The sequence below is a fragment of the Oncorhynchus gorbuscha genome, linkage group LG23 (assembly GCF_021184085.1).
Source record: "Oncorhynchus gorbuscha isolate QuinsamMale2020 ecotype Even-year linkage group LG23, OgorEven_v1.0, whole genome shotgun sequence".
NCBI classification, from domain to species: Eukaryota; Metazoa; Chordata; class Actinopteri; order Salmoniformes; family Salmonidae; genus Oncorhynchus; species Oncorhynchus gorbuscha.
The window spans coordinates 64,445,879-64,463,690 of NC_060195.1; the positions used below are offsets into that span (position 1 = coordinate 64,445,879).

Below are 17,812 nucleotides of genomic sequence, written 5' to 3' on the forward strand. Positions count from 1 at the left end.
ACAAGTAGAATGGAATGGTGCAGACACAAACAGTTTAGAATACAAGTAGAATGGAATGGTGCAGACACACACAGTTTAGAATACAAGTAGAATGGAATGGTGCAGACACAAACAGTTTAGAATACAAGTAGAATGGAATGGTACAGATACAAACAGTTTAGAATAAAAGTAGAATGGAATGGTGCAGACACATACAGTTTAGAATACAAGTAGAATGGAATGGTGCAGACACAAACAGTTTAGAATAAAAGTAGAATGGAATGGTGCAGACACATACAGTTTAGAATAAAAGTAGAATGGAATGGTGCAGACACAAACAGTTTAGAATACAAGTAGAATGGAATGGTGAAGACACAAACAGTTTAGAATACAAGTAGAATGGAATGGTGCAGACACAAACAGTTTAGAATACAAGTAGAATGGAATGGTGCAGACACAAACAGTTTAGAATACAAGTAGAATGGAATGGTGCAGACACAAACAGTTTAGAATACAAGTAGAATGGAATGGTGCAGACACACACAGTTTAGAATACAAGTCCCACACCAACTATCACCAGTAAGACACCATTGTCAAAACATAGTGTGGTTCTGTTTTACACTGTAAAAGTATCCCTCACTATCTAAATGTAGTTAAATACAGTACAGTCATGGCCAAAAGTTTTGAGAATGACACAAATATTCATTTTCACAAATTCTGCTGCTTCAGTTTGTATGATGGCAATTTGCATACACTCCAGAATGTTATGAAGAGTGATCAGATGAATTGCAATTAATTGCAAAGTCCCTCTTTGCCATGCAAATGAAATGAATCGCCCAAAAAGATTTTCACTGCATTTCAGCCCTGCCACAAAAGGACCACCTGACATCATGTCAGTGATTCTCTCGTTAACACAGGTGTGAGTGACCAGGACACAGCTGGAGATCACTCTGTCATGCTGATTGAGTTCGAATAACAGACTGGATTCTTCAGAAGGAGGGTGGTGCTTGGAATCATTGTTCTTCCTCTGTCAACCATGGTTACCTGGAAGGAAACATGTGCCGTCATCATTGCTTTGCACAAAAAGGGCTTCCCAGGCAAGGATAGTGCTGCCAGTAAGATTGTACCTAAATCAACCATTTATCGGATCATCAAGAACTTCAAGGAGAGCGGTTAAATTGTTGTGCAGAATGCTTCAGGGCGCCGAAGGAAGTTCAGCAAGCGCCAGGACCGTCTCCTAAAGTTGATTCAGCTGCGGGATCGGGGCACCACCAGTACAGAGCTTGCTCAGGAATGGCAGCAGGCAGGTGTGAGTACATCTGCACACACAGTGAGGTGAAGACTTTTGGAGGATGGCCTGGTGTCAAGAAGGGCAGCAAAGAAGCCACTTCTCTCCAGATTTTTTTTTTTAAACTGATATTCTGCAAAAGGTACAGGGATTGGACTGCTGGGGACTGGGGTAAAGTCATTTTCTCTGATGAATCCCCTTTCTGATTGTTTGGGGCATCCGGAAAAAAGCTTGTCCGGAGAAGACAAGGTGAGCGCTACCATCATCCAGTGTCATGCCAACAGTAAAGCATCCTGAGACCATTCATGTGTAGGGTTGCTTCTCAACCAAGGGAGTGGGCTCACTCACAATTTTGCCTAAGAACACAGCCATGAATAAAGAATGGTACCAACACATCCTCCGAGGGCAACTTCTCCCAACCATCCAGGAACAGTTTGGATATGAACAATGCCTTTTCCAGCATGATGGAGCACCTTGCCATAAGGCAAAAGTGAGAACTAAGTGGCTCGGGGAACAAAATATCGATATTTTGGGTCCATAGCCAGGAAACTCCCCAGACCTTAATCCTATTGTGAACTTGTGGTCAATCCTCAAGAGGCGGGTGGACAAACAAAAACCCACAAATTCTGACAGACTCCAAGCATTGATTATGCAAGAATGGGCTGCCATCAGTCAGGATGTGGCCCAGATGTTAATTGACACCATGCCAGGGCGGATTGCAGAGGTCTTGAAAAAGAAGGGTCAACACTGCAAATATTGACTCTTTGCATCAACTTCATGTAATTGTCAATAAAAGCCTTTGACACCTATGAAATGCTTGTAATTATACTTCAGTATTCCAGAGTAACATCTGACAAAAATATATAAAGACACTGAAGCAGCAAACTTTGTGAAAATGAATATTTGTGTCATTCTCAAAACTTTTGGCCACGACTGTACACAGGAGGCTGGTGGCACCTTAATTGGGGAGGATGGGCTCGTGGTAATGACTGGAGTGGAATCAGTGGAATGGTACCAAATGTGTGGTTTCCATGTGTTCGGTGCCATTCCATTCTCTCCGTTAGAGCCAATATTATGAGCCGTCCTCCCCTCAGCAGCCTCCACTGGCACAGTCAATTGGCTTTGGGGTGTTGAGCTGGAGTGGGTTTGGGGAGCTGGTTTGTTGCAGCAGCAGTCCAACGTCACCGAGCAGGGACGTCTATAACAAAGCTGCAGTGCAGTTAGGATTCACAGCTCCCTACACCGCTGCTGCCTGCCAACCAGCTAATTACTACCACAGCCCAGGAGTCACAGACAAACACACAGACGGATGGAAAAACAAACGGACAGAAAGACACACACACACGTGCACGCATCAACATGCACACACACACACACACACACGTGCACGCATCAACATGCACACACACACACACACACACACGTGCACGCATCAACATGCACACACACACACACACACACGTGCACGCATCAACATACACACACACGCATCAACATGCACACACACACACACGTGCACGCATGAACATACACACACACACACGTACACGCATCAACATGCACACACACACACACGTGCACGCATCAACATACACACACACGTGCACGCATCAACATGCACACACAAAGACAGATGTAAAGGAAGATGGTGAGACTAAAATCCCACTCACTAACACACAGAAGGACAGATAGAGAAGTGTGTGAGAGAAAGGCAAGGTGATGGGCTGTGACTGAATCTATTTAATGGGGCAGAAGCCGACCGGATACCAGAGTAAAACCTCTGGTGCATCAGCATGACATCTGTGCTGACAGACAGAAGAGCAGCAAGAGACCACACTTCATCAGCTGCTATGGATGTCTGGCAGAGATCAATAACAGTGGAACTCTAATGTGGTTATCTGCTCATTAGCTGGCTGCACTGGGGACTGACACACACAACATATGGACTGACTGACTACTGAAGCTACTGTTCATGTTGAGGTTCATGTTGAGGTTCATGTTGAGGTTCATGTGGAGGTTCATGTTGAGGTTCATGTGGAGATTCATGTTGAGGTTCATGTTGAGGTTCATGTGGAGGTTCATGTGGAGGTTCATGTGGAGATTCATGTTGAGGTTCATGTTGAGGTTCATGTTGAGGTTCATGTGGAGGTTCATGTGGAGGTTAATGTTGAGGTTCATGTTGAGGTTCATGTTGAGGTTCATGTAGAGGTTAATGTTGAGGTTCATGTGGAGGTTAATGTTGAGGTTAAGCCTGAGAGACTGTAGCTAACTAATATTACTGGTTCACAGGCTGCTTTGGGAAAGAACACGTGCCATCTTTACAGGAATGGTCAGGTCTATAGTTCAACAATGTGATTCGTTCAATAGCTAACATCATTACAGGAATGGTCAGGTCTATAGTTCAACAATGTGATTCGTTCAACAGTTAACATCATTACAGGAATGGTCAGGTCTATAGTTCAACAATGTGATTTGTTCAACAGCTAACATCATTACAGGGATGGTCAGCCCTATAGTTCAACAATGTGATTCGTTCAACAGCTAACATCATTACAGGAATGGTCAGGTCTATAGTTCAACAATGTGATTCGTTCAACAGCTAACATCATTACAGGAATGGTCAGCCCTATAGTTCAACAATGTGATTCGTTCAACAGCTAACATCATTACAGGAATGGTCAGGTCTATAGTTCAACAATGTGATTCGTTCAACAGCTAACATCATTACAGGAATGGTCAGGTCTATAGTTCAACAATGTGACTCGTTCAACAGCTAACATCATTACAGGAATGGTCAGCCCTATATTTCAACAATGTGATTCGTTCAACAGCTAACATCATTACAGGAATGGTCAGGTCTATAGTTCAACAATGTGATTCGTTCAACAGCTAACATCATTACAGGAATGGTCAGGTCTATAGTTCAACAATGTGATTCGTTCAACAGCTAACATCATTACAGGAATGGTCAGGTCTATATTTCAACAATGTGATTCGTTCAACAGCTAACATCATTACAGGAATGGTCAGGTCTATAGTTCAACAATGTGATTCGTTCAACAGCTAACATCATTACAGGAATGGTCAGGTCTATAGTTCAACAATGTGATTCGTTCAACAGCTAACATCATTACAGGAATGGTCAGGTCTATAGTTCAACAATGTGATTCGTTCAACAGCTAACATCATTACAGGAATGGTCAGCCCTATAGTTCAACAATGTGATTCGTTCAACAGCTAACATCATTACAGGAATGGTCAGGTCTATAGTTCAACAATGTGATTCGTTCAACAGCTAACATCATTACAGGAATGGTCAGGTCTATAGTTCAACAATGTGATTCGTTCAACAGCTAACATCATTACAGGAATGGTCAGCCCTGTAGTTCAACAACGTGATTCGTTCAACAGCTAACATCATTACAGGAATGGTCAGGTCTATAGTTCAACAATGTGACTCGTTCAACAGCTAACATCATTACAGGAATGGTCAGCCCTATATTTCAACAATGTGATTCGTTCAACAGCTAACATCATTACAGGAATGGTCAGGTCTATAGTTCAACAATGTGATTCGTTCAACAGCTAACATCATTACAGGGATGGTCAGGTCTATAGTTCAACAATGTGATTCGTTCAATAGCTAACATCATTACAGGAATGGTCAGCCCTATAGTTCAACAATGTGATTCGTTCAACAGCTAACATCATTACAGGAATGGTCAGGTCTATAGTTCAACAATGTGATTCGTTCAACAGCTAACATCATTACTGTCATGTTTTGTCTTATATTGTCTTGTCATTTTGCTTTTCCTTCTGTTCGTTTTCCCCCTGCTGGTCTTTTTAGGTTCGTTCCCTTTTTTCTCTCTCTCTCTCTCTCTCTCTTCTCTCTATCGTTCCATTCCTGCTCCCAGCTGTTCCTATTCCCCTAATCAATCATTTAGTCTTCCCACACCTGTTCCCTATCTTTTCCCCTGATTAGAGTCCCTATTTCTCCCCTTGTTTTCCGTTTCTGTCCTGTCGGATCCTTGTATACTGTTCACCGTGCTGTGTCTTTGTATCGCCCTGTCGTGTCGTGTTTCCCTCAGATGCTGCGTGGTGAGCAGGTGTCTGAGTCTGCTACGGTCAAGTGCCTTCCCGAGGCAACCTGCAGTTCATTATCGAGTCTCCAGTCAGTTCTCGTGATTACGAGTGAAATTGTTTCTTATGCTTTATTTACCGCTCCGATTTGTCTAGGAGTATTGCTATTTCCTTAAACTGGATTAAAGACTCTGTTTTCGCCAAGTCGCTTTTGGGTCCTCATTCACCTGCATAACAGAAGGATCCGACCAAAGAATGGACCCAGCGACTACAGACGCTCGTAACACTGCCGTCGAGATCCAAGGAGCCATGCTCGGCAGACACGAGCAGGAATTGTCTGCTGCTCGTCATGCCATGGAGAACCTGGCCGCTCAGGTTTCCGACCTCTCTGGACAGTTCCAGAGTCTTCGTCTCGTGCCACCTGTTACTTCCTGGTCTGCCGAGCCTCCGGAACCTAGGGTTAATAACCCACCTTGCTACTCCGGGCAGCCCAAGGAGTGCCGCTCCTTTCTCACCCAGTGTGATATTGTGTTCTCTCTCCAACCCAACACATACTCTAGAGAGAGAGCTCGGGTTGCTTACGTCATTTCACTCCTTACTGGCCGGGCTCGAGAGTGGGGCACAGCTATCTGGGAGGCAAGGGCTGATTGTTCAAACAATTACCAGAACTTTAAAGAGGAGATGATTCGGGTTTTTGACCGTTCAGTTTTTGGTAGGGAGGCTTCTAGGGCCCTGGCTTCCCTATGCCAAGGTGATCGATCCATAACGGATTACTCTATAGAGTTTCGCACTCTTGCTGCCTCTAGTGACTGGAACGAGCCGGCGCTGCTCACTCGTTTTCTGGAGGGACTCCACGCAGTGGTTAAAGATGAGATTCTCTCCCGGGAGGTTCCTTCCAGTGTGGACTCTTTGATTGCTCTCGCCATCCGCATAGAACGACGGGTAGATCTTCGTCACCAAGCTCGTGGAAGAGAGCTCGCGTCAACGGTGTTTCCCTGCTCCGCATCGCAACCATCTCCCTCCTCTGGCTCAGAGACTGAGCCCATGCAGCTGGGAGGTATTCGCATCTCGACTAAGGAGAGGGAACGGAGGATCACCAACCGCCTGTGCCTCTATTGCGGATTTGATGGACATTTTGTCAATTCATGTCCAGTAAAAGCCAGAGCTCATCAGTAAGCGGAGGGCTACTGGTGAGCGCTACTACTCAGGTCTCTCCATCTAGATCCTGTACTACTATGTCGGTCCATCTACGCTGGACCGGTTCGGGTGCTACATGCAGTGCCTTGATAGACTCTGGGGCTGAGGGTTGTTTCATGGACGAAGCATGGGCTCGGAAACATGACATTCCTTTCAGACAGTTAGACAAGCCTACGCCCATGTTCGCCTTAGATGGTAGTCATCTTCCCAGTATCAGATTTGAGACACTACCTTTAACCCTCACAGTATCTGGTAACCACAGTGAGACTATTTCTTTTTTGATTTTTCGTTCACCTTTTACACCTGTTGTTTTGGGTCATCCCTGGCTAGTATGTCATAATCCTTCTATTAATTGGTCTAGTAATTCTATCCTATCCTGGAACTTTCTTGTCATGTGAAGTGTTTAATGTCTGCCATCCCTCCCATTTCTTCTGTCCCCACTTCTCAGGAGGAACCTGGCGATTTGACAGGAGTGCCGGAGGAATATCATGATCTGCGCACGGTCTTCAGTCGGTCCCGAGCCAACTCCCTTCCTCCTCACCGGTCGTATGATTGTAGTATTGATCTCCTTCCGGGGACCACTCCTCCTCGGGGTAGACTATACTCTCTGTCGGCTCCCGAATGTAAGGCTCTCGAGGATTATTTGTCTGTGTCTCTTGACGCCGGTACCATAGTGCCTTCTTCCACTCCGGCCGGGGCGGGGTTTTTTTTTTGTTAAGAAAAGGACGGTACTCTACGCCCCTGCGTGGATTATCGAGGGCTGAATGACATAACGGTTAAGAATCGTTATCCGCTTCCCCTTATGTCATCAGCCTTCGAGATTCTGCAGGGAGCCAGGTGCTTTACTAAGTTGGACCTTCGTAACGCTTACCATCTCGTGCGCATCAGAGAGGGGGACGAGTGGAAAACGGCGTTTAACACTCCGTTAGGGCATTTTGAGTACCGGGTTCTGCCGTTTGGTCTCGCCAATGCGCCAGCTGTTTTTCAGGCATTAGTTAATGATGTTCTGAGAGACATGCTGAACATCTTTGTTTTTGTCTACCTTGACGATATCCTGATTTTTTCACTGTCACTCGAGATTCATGTTCAGCACGTTCGACGTGTTCTCCAGCGCCTTTTAGAGAATTGTCTCTACGTGAAGGCTGAGAAGTGCTCTTTTCATGTCTCCTCCGTTACTTTTCTCGGTTCCGTTATTTCCGCTGAAGGCATTCAGATGGATTCCGCTAAGGTCCAAGCTGTCAGTGAGTGGCCCGTTCCAAGGTCACGTGTCGAGTTGCAGCGCTTTCTAGGTTTCGCTAATTTCTATCGGCGTTTCATTCGTAATTTCGGTCAAGTTGCTGCCCCTCTCACAGCTCTTACTTCTGTCAAGACGTGTTTTAAGTGGTCCGGTTCCGCCCAGGGAGCTTTTGATCTTCTAAAAGAACGTTTTACGTCCGCTCCTATCCTCGTTACTCCTGACGTCACTAGACAATTCATTGTCGAGGTTGACGCTTCAGAGGTAGGCGTGGGAGCCATTCTATCCCAGCGCTTCCAGTCTGACGATAAGGTTCATCCTTGCGCTTATTTTTCTCATCGCCTGTCGCCATCTGAACGCAACTATGATGTGGGTAACCGCGAACTGCTCGCCATCCGCTTAGCCCTAGGCGAATGGCGACAGTGGTTGGAGGGGGCGACCGTTCCTTTGTCGTTTGGACAGACCATAAGAACCTTGAGTACATCCGTTCTGCCAAACGACTTAATGCTCGTCAAGCTCGTTGGGCGTTATTTTTCGCTCGTTTCGAGTTTGTGATTTCTTACCGTCCGGGTAGCAAGAACACCAAGCCTGATGCCTTATCCCGTCTTTTTAGTTCTTCTGTGGCTTCTACTGATCCCGAGGGGATTCTTCCTTATGGGCGTGTTGTCGGGTTGACAGTCTGGGGAATTGAAAGACAGGTTAAGCAAGCACTCACGCACACTGCGTCGCCGCGCGCTTGTCCTAGTAACCTTCTTTTCGTTCCTGTTTCCACTCGTCTGGCTGTTCTTCAGTGGGCTCACTCTGCCAAGTTAGCTGGTCATCCCGGTGTTCGAGGCACTCTTGCTTCTATTCGCCAGCGCTTTTGGTGGCCGACTCAGGAGCGTGACACGCGCCGTTTCGTGGCTGCTTGTTCGGACTGCGCGCAGACTAAGTCAGGTAACTCTCCTCCTGCCGGTCGTCTCAGACCGCTCCCCATTCCTTCTCGACCATGGTCTCACATCGCCCTAGACTTCATTACCGGTCTGCCTTTGTCTGCGGGGAAGACTGTGATTCTTACGGTTGTCGATAGGTTCTCTAAGGCGGCACATTTCATTCCTCTCGCTAAACTTCCTTCCGCTAAGGAGACGGCACAAATCATCATCGAGAATGTGTTCAGAATTCATGGCCTCCCGTTAGACGCCGTTTCAGACAGAGGTCCGCAATTCACGTCACAGTTTTGGAGGGAGTTCTGTCGTTTGATTGGTGCGTCCGTCAGTCTCTCTTCCGGGTTTCATCCCCAGTCTAACGGTCAAGCAGAGAGGGCCAATCAGACGATTGGTCGCATACTACGCAGCCTTTCTTTCAGAAACCCTGCGTCTTGGGCAGAACAGCTCCCTGGGCAGAATACGCTCACAACTCGCTTCCTTCGTCTGCTACCGGGTTATCTCCGTTTCAGAGTAGTCTGGGTTACCAGCCTCCTCTGTTCTCATCCCAGCTTGCCGAGTCCAGCGTTCCCTCCGCTCAAGCGTTTGTCCAACGTTGTGAGCGCACCTGGAGGAGGGTGAGGTCTGCACTTTGCCGTTACAGGGCACAGACTGTGAGAGCCGCCAATAAATGTAGGATTAAGAGTCCAAGGTATTGTTGCGGCCAGAGAGTGTGGCTTTCCACTCGCAACCTTCCTCTTACGACAGCTTCTCGTAAGTTGACTCCGCGGTTCATTGGTCCGTTCCGTGTCTCCCAGGTCGTCAATCCTGTCGCTGTGCGACTGCTTCTTCCGCGACATCTTCGTCGCGTCCATCCTGTCTTCCATGTCTCCTGTGTCAAGCCCTTTCTTCGCACCCCGTTCGTCTTCCCTCCCCCCTCCCGTCCTTGTCGAGAGCGCACCTATTTACAAGGTACGTAGGATCATGGACATGCGTTCTCGGGGACGGGGTCACCAATACTTAGTGGATTGGGAGGGTTACGGTCCTGAGGAGAGGAGTTGGGTTCCGTCTCGGGACGTGCTGGACCGTTTACTGATTGATGATTTCCTCCGTTGCCGCCAGGATTCCTCCTCGAGTGCGCCAGGAGGCGCTCGGTGAGTGGGGGGGTACTGTCATGTTTTGTCTTATATTGTCTTGTCATTTTGCTTTTCCTTCTGTTCGTTTTCCCCCTGCTGGTCTTTTTAGGTTCGTTCCCTTTTTTCTCTCTCTCTCTCTCTCTCTCTCTCTCTCTCTCTCTCTCTCTCTCTCTCTCTCTCTCTATCGTTCCGTTCCTGCTCCCAGCTGTTCCTATTCCCCTAATCAATCATTTAGTCTTCCCACACCTGTTCCCTATCTTTTCCCCTGATTAGAGTCCCTATTTCTCCCCTTGTTTTCCGTTTCTGTCCTGTCGGATCCTTGTATACTGTTCACCGTGCTGTGTCTTTGTATCGCCCTGTCGTGTCGTGTTTCCCTCAGATGCTGCGTGGTGAGCAGGTGTCTGAGTCTGCTACGGTCAAGTGCCTTCCCGAGGCAACCTGCAGTTCATTATCGAGTCTCCAGTCAGTTCTCGTGATTACGAGTGAAATTGTTTCTTATGCTTTATTTACCGCTCCGATTTGTCTAGGAGTATTGCTATTTCCTTAAACTGGATTAAAGACTCTGTTTTCGCCAAGTCGCTTTTGGGTCCTCATTCACCTGCATAACAATTACAGGAATGGTCAGGTCTATAGTTCCACAATGTGATTCGTTCAACAGCTAACATCATTACAGGAATGGTCAGGTCTATAGTTCAACAATGTGATTCGTTCAACAGCTAACATCATTACAGGGATGGTCAGGTCTATAGTTCAACAATGTGATTCGTTCAATAGCTAACATCCTAGACCGGGTCATTGAGTCCGATTGTCATTAATTAACTATGCAAACTAGGGCTTGGAGAGTGAGGTTGACTTTCAGCTGAATGAAAACAAAATTGTATTAGTCACATGCGCCGAATACAACAGTGAAATGCCCCTAACCAACAGTGAAATGCCCCTAACCAACAGTGAAATGCCCCTAACCAACAGTGAAATGCCCCTAACCAACAGTGAAATGCCCCTAACCAACAGTGCAGTTTCGAAAAATATGGAAAAGAATAAGAGATAAAAGTAACAAGTAATTCAAGAGCAGCAGTAAAATAAATCTTCTACAGTTGCTAATCTACTCTGTCTCTCTAGCCCCATACATTGTCAGCTCTAAAGAGAGTTGCCCTTAATATAATTATTCTGTCCAGAATATAGAAATATAATTAGTAGAGGCAATAGATCTAAAATCCACAAGATGGTGGTTCTGATTCTACGTTGTGATTCTAGATCGGCACCTGTCCTCAACTGTGGTGGCCCCATGAATATATAAATATAATTGGGTAGAAAAGACAATGTAGATTGTAGGATTCTACGCTGCTATGGTTCCAGAACGTTACCTGTCCTCCACGGCGGTGGCCCCCAGCAGTACGAAGTCCTTCTCAATGAGGTCATAGGCCTCGGCCAGCTTCCTGTCTCGGTCCTGCAGGGCCAGCTTGGCACTGTTCAGCAGGTGACACGTCTCCTCATACTGAGCCACGCTCAACTTCCTGTACGCCACGCACAGTGTCCGTAGGCCCTCCTAAAGAGAGAGAGAGAAATAGAGAGAGAGAGAGATAATTATGTTATGCTTTGATATGATTACTGGACACTGATGTTGCAGTTGATAATCCGATAATAACAATTATTCCACTGTTCTGTTCTTTTTTCCGTTAAAAACAGTCAAATCAAATCAAATTTATGTCACATACACATGGTTAGCAGACGTTAATGCGAGTGTAGCGAAATGCTTGTGCTTCTAGTTCCGACAATGCAGTAATAACCAATGAGTAATCTAACCTAACAATTCCAAAACTACTACCTTATACACACAAGTGTAAAGGGATAAAGAATATGTACATAAAGATATATGAATGAGTGATGGTACAGAACGGCATAGGCAAGATGCAGTAGATGGTATCGAGTACAGTATATACATATGAGAGGAGTAATGTAGGGTATGTGAACAAAGTGGTATAGTTTAAAGTGGCTAGTTGTAACGCTCGTCCTCTTCTTCTGATGAGGAGTCGCAAGGATCGGACCAAAGCGCAGTGTGGTACGTGTTCATGACGATATTTATTCAACTCAGAACACTAAACCTAAAATAACAACGAGAATGATATGAACCAAAACAGTCCTGTCTGGTGACATACACAAAGACTGAAAATAAACACCCACGAAACACAAGTGGGAAAAGGCTCCCTAAGTATGATTCTCAATCAGAGACAACTAACGACACCTGCCTCTGAGAACCATACCAGGCCAAACGCAAAAACACAACATAGAAAACGGAACATAGACAACCCACCCAACTCCCGCCCTGACTATACTAAAACAAAGACATAACAAAGGAACTAAGGTCAGAACATGACACTAGTGATACATGTATTACATAAAGATGCGGTAGATGATATAGAGTACAGTATATACATATACATTTGAGATAAGTAATGTAGGGTATGTAAACATTATATTAAGTAGCATTGTTTAAAGTGGCTAGTGATATATTTTTACATCAATTTCCATCATTTTCCATTATTAAAGTGGCTGTAGTTGAGTCAGTGTATTGGCAGCAGCTACTCAATGTTAGTGGTGGCTGTTTAACAGTCTGATGGCCTTGAGATAGAAGCTGTTTTTCAGTCTCTCGGTCCCTGCTTTGATGCACCTGTACTGACCTCGCCTTCTGTCCGGCGCCGACAGAGATGGCCGCCTCGCTTCGCGTTCCTAGGAAACTATGCAGTTTTTGTTTTTTTTACGTGTTATTTCTTACATTAGTACCCCAGGTCATCTTAGGTTTCATTACATACAGTCGAGAAGAACTACTGAACATAAGAGCAGCGTCAACTCACCATCAGTACGACCAAGAATATGACTTTCGCGAAGCGGATCCGGTGTTCTGCCTTTCACCCAGGACAACGGAATGGATGCCTTATGGCTAACGAGACGTGGTGTGGTCACAAAAGCATACAGGAACTCAAGTCCTACTGTACACCTGATTTAGAATTCCTCACAATCAAATGTCGACCGCATTATCTACCAAGGGAATTATCTTCGATTATAATCACAGCTGTATATATTCCCCCCCAAGCAGACACATCGATGGCTCTGAACGAACTTTATTTGACTCTTTGCAAACTGGAATCAATACATCCTGAGGCTGCATTCATTGTAGCTGGGGATTTTAACAAGGCTAATCTGAAAACAAGACTCCTTAAATTGTATCAGCATATCGATTGCGCAACCAGGGCTGGCAAAACCTTGGATCACTGCCCTCTGGAGAGCCTTACGGTTTTGGGCTGAGCAGTTGCCGTACCAGGCGGTGATACAGCCCGACAGGATGCTCTCGATTGTGCATCTGTAGAAGTTTGTGAGTGCTTTTGGTGACAAGCCAAATTTCTTCAGCCTCCTGAGGTTCAAGAGGCGCTGCGACGCTGTCTGTGTGGGTGTACCAATTCAGTTTGTCCGTGATGTGTACACCGAGGAACTTAAAACTTACTACCTTCTCCACTACTGTCCCGTCGATGTGGATAGGGGGGTGCTCCCTCTGCTGTTTCCTGAAGTCCACAATCATCTCCTTTGTTTTGTTGACGTTGAGTGTGAGGTTATTTTCCTGATACCACACTCCGAGGGCCTTCACCTCCTCCCTGTAGGCTGTCTCGTCGTTGTTGGTAATCAAGCCTACCACTGTAGTGTTGTCCGCAAACTTGATGATTGAGTTGGAGGCGTGCGTTGCCACGCAGTCGTGGGTGAACAGGGAGTTGTTGTTACCTACCCTCACCACCTGGGGGCGGCCCGTCAGGAAGTCCAGTACCCAGTTGCACGGGGCGGGGTCTCGAGCTTGGTGATGAGTTTGGAGGGTACTATGGTGTTAAATGCTGAGCTGTAGTCGATGAACAGCACTCTCACATAGGTATATTCCTCTTGTCCAGATGGGTTAGGGCAGTGTGCCATGTGGTTGCGATTGCGTCGTCTGTGGACCTATTTAGGCGGTAAGCAAATTGGAGTGGGTCTAGGGTGTCCGGTAGGGTGGAGGTGATATGGTCCTTGACTAGTCTCTCAAAGCACTTCATGATGACGGAAGTGAGTGCTACGGGGCGGTAGTCATTTAGCTCAATGACATCACTGACAGAGCAGTGGGTTACAAAAAGCTGCAGCTTGCACAGACTGGCATCGAGGGATGTCCCACTGGGCAGAGTTTACATACCAGTTTAGTCTGTGGCAGTAGACTTATGACCTTGACCTTTCACATAAGCAAATACACGCACACACACAAACAAACACGCACACAAATAGTGAGACCTCAGTTCTGACATTCTCTCGGCGCCAGCCGGGTTCACACCAGCATAACCGCTGGCCATCCCATTGTAACGTAACCAGGGAAACACATTCTCCCTGACAGTCAACAGAAACGGGTCGGCACCGCTGCCAACGGCAACCAATCTGCATCCACAATTATGTCATCCATGGCAACCAGCCTGTCCTGATTGGAGAGATTGGGCCAGAGCCGCGGACACACAGGGATCAGTAGACTACCTCCACGTTGGCACCAAACACTACATAATGACAGTCAATCACCATCTCAGTTACATTCCATATACAACTTGGAACTTTTGGTGGCCAACATCTTAAGTAAGGACACTACCACTAAAGGATACAAGAATCCGTTAGCATTTAGCAGGGTCTACCATACAGCCATATGACAATATACACCTCAAGCAAAGCAAAAATGAAAGTAAAAAAATGTATTTCAGGTCAGAAACTCTGAAAGTCTGATTTTGGAGCTACTTTATGACAACGGCCTCTAGTGTCTGATAGTGGCTGTATGTGTGTGTGTGTGTGTGTGTGTGTGTGTGTGTGTGTGTGTGTGTGTGTGTGTGTGTGTGTGTGTGTGTGTGTGTGTGTGTGTGTGTGTGTGTGTGTGTGTGTGTGTGTGTGTGTGTGTGTGTGTGTGTGTGTGTGTGTGTGTGTGTGTGTGTGTGTGTGTGTCCTTACCACAGCGTTGTGCTCCACTCTGGCTTTGACCTGCTCCACCTTGCCAGAGATCACCCTGGGGAAGATGGAGGAGTCGGCCCCTTTACAGAACAGGTAGTACTCCCCTGTGGACAACCACACAGTTAAAAACAGGTTCCTCATTAGCAGAGAGAAGCATCATTGTTTTGCAGCAGTGAGGGCAGACAACACTAGAGATGTTCCTCAGTGAGACTGACTCTACCGTCATTAGTATGCCTTCTGCCTGTTGACCTCCTAGCACACATACGGCCATCTCGACACAGACAGACAGACAGACAGACAGACAGACGGACGGACGGACGGACGGACGGACGGACGGACGGACGGACGGACGGACGGACGGACGGACGGACGGACAGACGGACAGACGGACAGACGGACAATAATAATAATGACTGGGTTGCCGTAGTAATGACTGCTTTCATCTAGAAAAAGCACCAGCCACTCCCATACAGATACATCTAGTTTCTGTGTTCTAGTATTATAATGGTAGTAATTGTACTATAGTACAGTACCTCTAGTTTCTGTGTTCTACTATTATAAAATGGTAGTAATTGTACTATAGTACACTACCTCTAGTTTCTGTGTTCTAGTATTATAATGGTAGTAATTGTACTATAGTACAGTACCTCTAGTTTCTGTGTTCTAGTATTATAATGGTAGTAATTGTACTATAGTACAGTACCTCTAGTTTCTGTGTTCTAGTATTATAATGGTAGTAATTGTACTATAGTACAGTACCTCTAGTTTCTGTGTTCTAGTATTATAATGGTAGTAATTGTACTATAGTACAGTACCTCTAGTTTCTGTGTTCTAGTATTATAATGGTAGTAATTCTACTATAGTACAGTACCTCTAGTTTCTGTGTTCTAGTATTATAAAATGGTAGTAATTGTACTATAGTACAGTACCTCTAGTTTCTGTGATCTAGTATTATAATGGTAGTAATTGTACTATAGTACAGTACCTCTAGTTTCTGTGTTCTAGTATTATAATGGTAGTAATTCTACTATAGTACAGTACCTCTAGTTTCTGTGTTCTAGTATTATAATGGTAGTAATTGTACTATAGTACAGTACATCTAGTTTCTGTGTTCTAGTATTATAATGGTAGTAATTGTACTATAGTACAGTACCTCTAGTTTCTGTGTTCTAGTATCATAATGATAGTAATTGTACTATAGTACAGTACCTCTAGTTTCTGTGTTCTAGTATTATAATGGTAGTAATTGTACTATAGTACAGTACCTCTAGTTTCTGTGATCTAGTATTATAATGGTAGTAATTGTACTATAGTACAGTACCTCTAGTTTCTGTGTTCTAGTATCATAATGATAGTAATTGTACTATAGTACAGTACCTCTAGTTTCTGTGTTCTAGTATTATAATGGTAGTAATTCTACTATAGTACAGTACCTCTAGTTTCTGTGTTCTAGTATTATAATGGTAGTAATTGTACTATAGTACAGTACCTCTAGTTTCTAGTTTCTGTGTTCTAGTATTATAATGGTAGTAATTGTACAGTACCTCTTGTTTCTGTGTTCTATAGTACAGTACCCTCTAGTTTCTGTGTTCTAGTATTATAATGGTAGTAATTCTACTATAGTACAGTACCTCTAGTTTCTGTGTTCTAGTATTATAATGGTAGTAATTGTACTATAGTACAGTACATCTAGTTTCTGTGTTCTAGTATTATAATGGTAGTAATTGTACTATAGTACAGTACCTCTAGTTTCTGTGTTCTAGTATCATAATGATAGTAATTGTACTATAGTACAGTACCTCTAGTTTCTGTGTTCTAGTATTATAATGGTAGTAATTGTACTATAGTACAGTACCTCTAGTTTCTGTGTTCTAGTATCATAATGATAGTAATTGTACTATAGTACAGTACCTCTAGTTTCTGTGTTCTAGTATTATAATGGTAGTAATTCTACTATAGTACAGTACCTCTAGTTTCTGTGTTCTAGTAGTATAATGGTAGTAATTCTACTATAGTACAGTACCTCTAGTTTCTGTGTTCTACTATTATAATGGTAGTAATTGTACTATAGTACAGTACCTCTAGTTTCTGTGATCTAGTATTATAATGGTAGTAATTGTACTATAGTACAGTACCTCTAGTTTCTGTGTTCTAGTATTATAATGGTAGTAATTGTACTATAGTACAGTACCTCTAGTTTCTGTGTTCTAGTATTATAATGGTAGTAATTCTACTATAGTACAGTACCTCTAGTTTCTGTGATCTAGTATTATAAAATGGTAGTAATTGTACTATAGTACAGTACCTCTAGTTTCTGTGTTCTAGTATTATAATGGTAGTAATTGTACTATAGTACAGTACCTCTAGTTTCTGTGTTCTAGTATTATAATGGTAGTAATTCTACTATAGTACAGCACCTGTGGTGGACCTGACGATAACACTCATTCTCCTTCTCACAGAGTCAAAGGTCAATACCTCCAGCAGCTCAAACCTGGATGCAAGAGAGAGAAAGGGAGAAAGAGGTTGGGTTACTGACCACACACACATACACAAACACACACACACACACACAAAGATAAACTGATGCCCACAGGCCTTGGCTGGAGTAATGGACACACACTGACCTCTCGACCTCATCCTCCCTATTAAGAATCTCCATGTGACTGTCCTTCAGCCGCAGATAGGTGAAGCCAAGCCTGGGGGAAAGAGGAATGTACCATTACTGTCAGAATAGGGGAGCAGTTTAAACTGCAGTTAAATGTATGGCTATACAGTGCGTTCCGGAAAGTATTCAGACCCCTAAGACTTTATCCATATTTTGTTACGTTACATACAGCCTTATTCTAAAATGGATTACATTTATGTAAATAAGGTATTTTTGTTTTTTATTTATAATTTTAAAAAACAGTTTTCGCTTCGTCATTATGGGGTTTTGTGTGTAGATTGATGATAACTTTCCAAATACACTTTATATTATCTATCTATCTAGTTCTTATCTATC

The 17,812-nt window shown here is 44.5% G+C and overlaps 1 protein-coding gene across 4 annotated transcripts in view; it reads right to left on the minus strand.

Annotated features, from left to right (window-relative positions):
* Positions 1-17,812, minus strand: part of LOC124011189 (phospholipid-transporting ATPase IH-like) — an 84,518-nt gene that overhangs the window by 18,572 nt on the left and 48,134 nt on the right. For all 4 annotated transcript variants that reach the window (XM_046324298.1, XM_046324300.1, XM_046324299.1 and 1 more), the window contains exons 14-17: positions 17,436-17,507; positions 17,229-17,302; positions 14,812-14,915; positions 11,181-11,362 (exon numbers count right to left, since the gene is read on the minus strand). In XM_046324298.1, the coding sequence (XP_046180254.1) occupies positions 11,181-11,362; positions 14,812-14,915; positions 17,229-17,302; positions 17,436-17,507 (432 nt within the window). The remainder of the gene's footprint in view (positions 1-11,180; positions 11,363-14,811; positions 14,916-17,228; positions 17,303-17,435; positions 17,508-17,812) is intronic.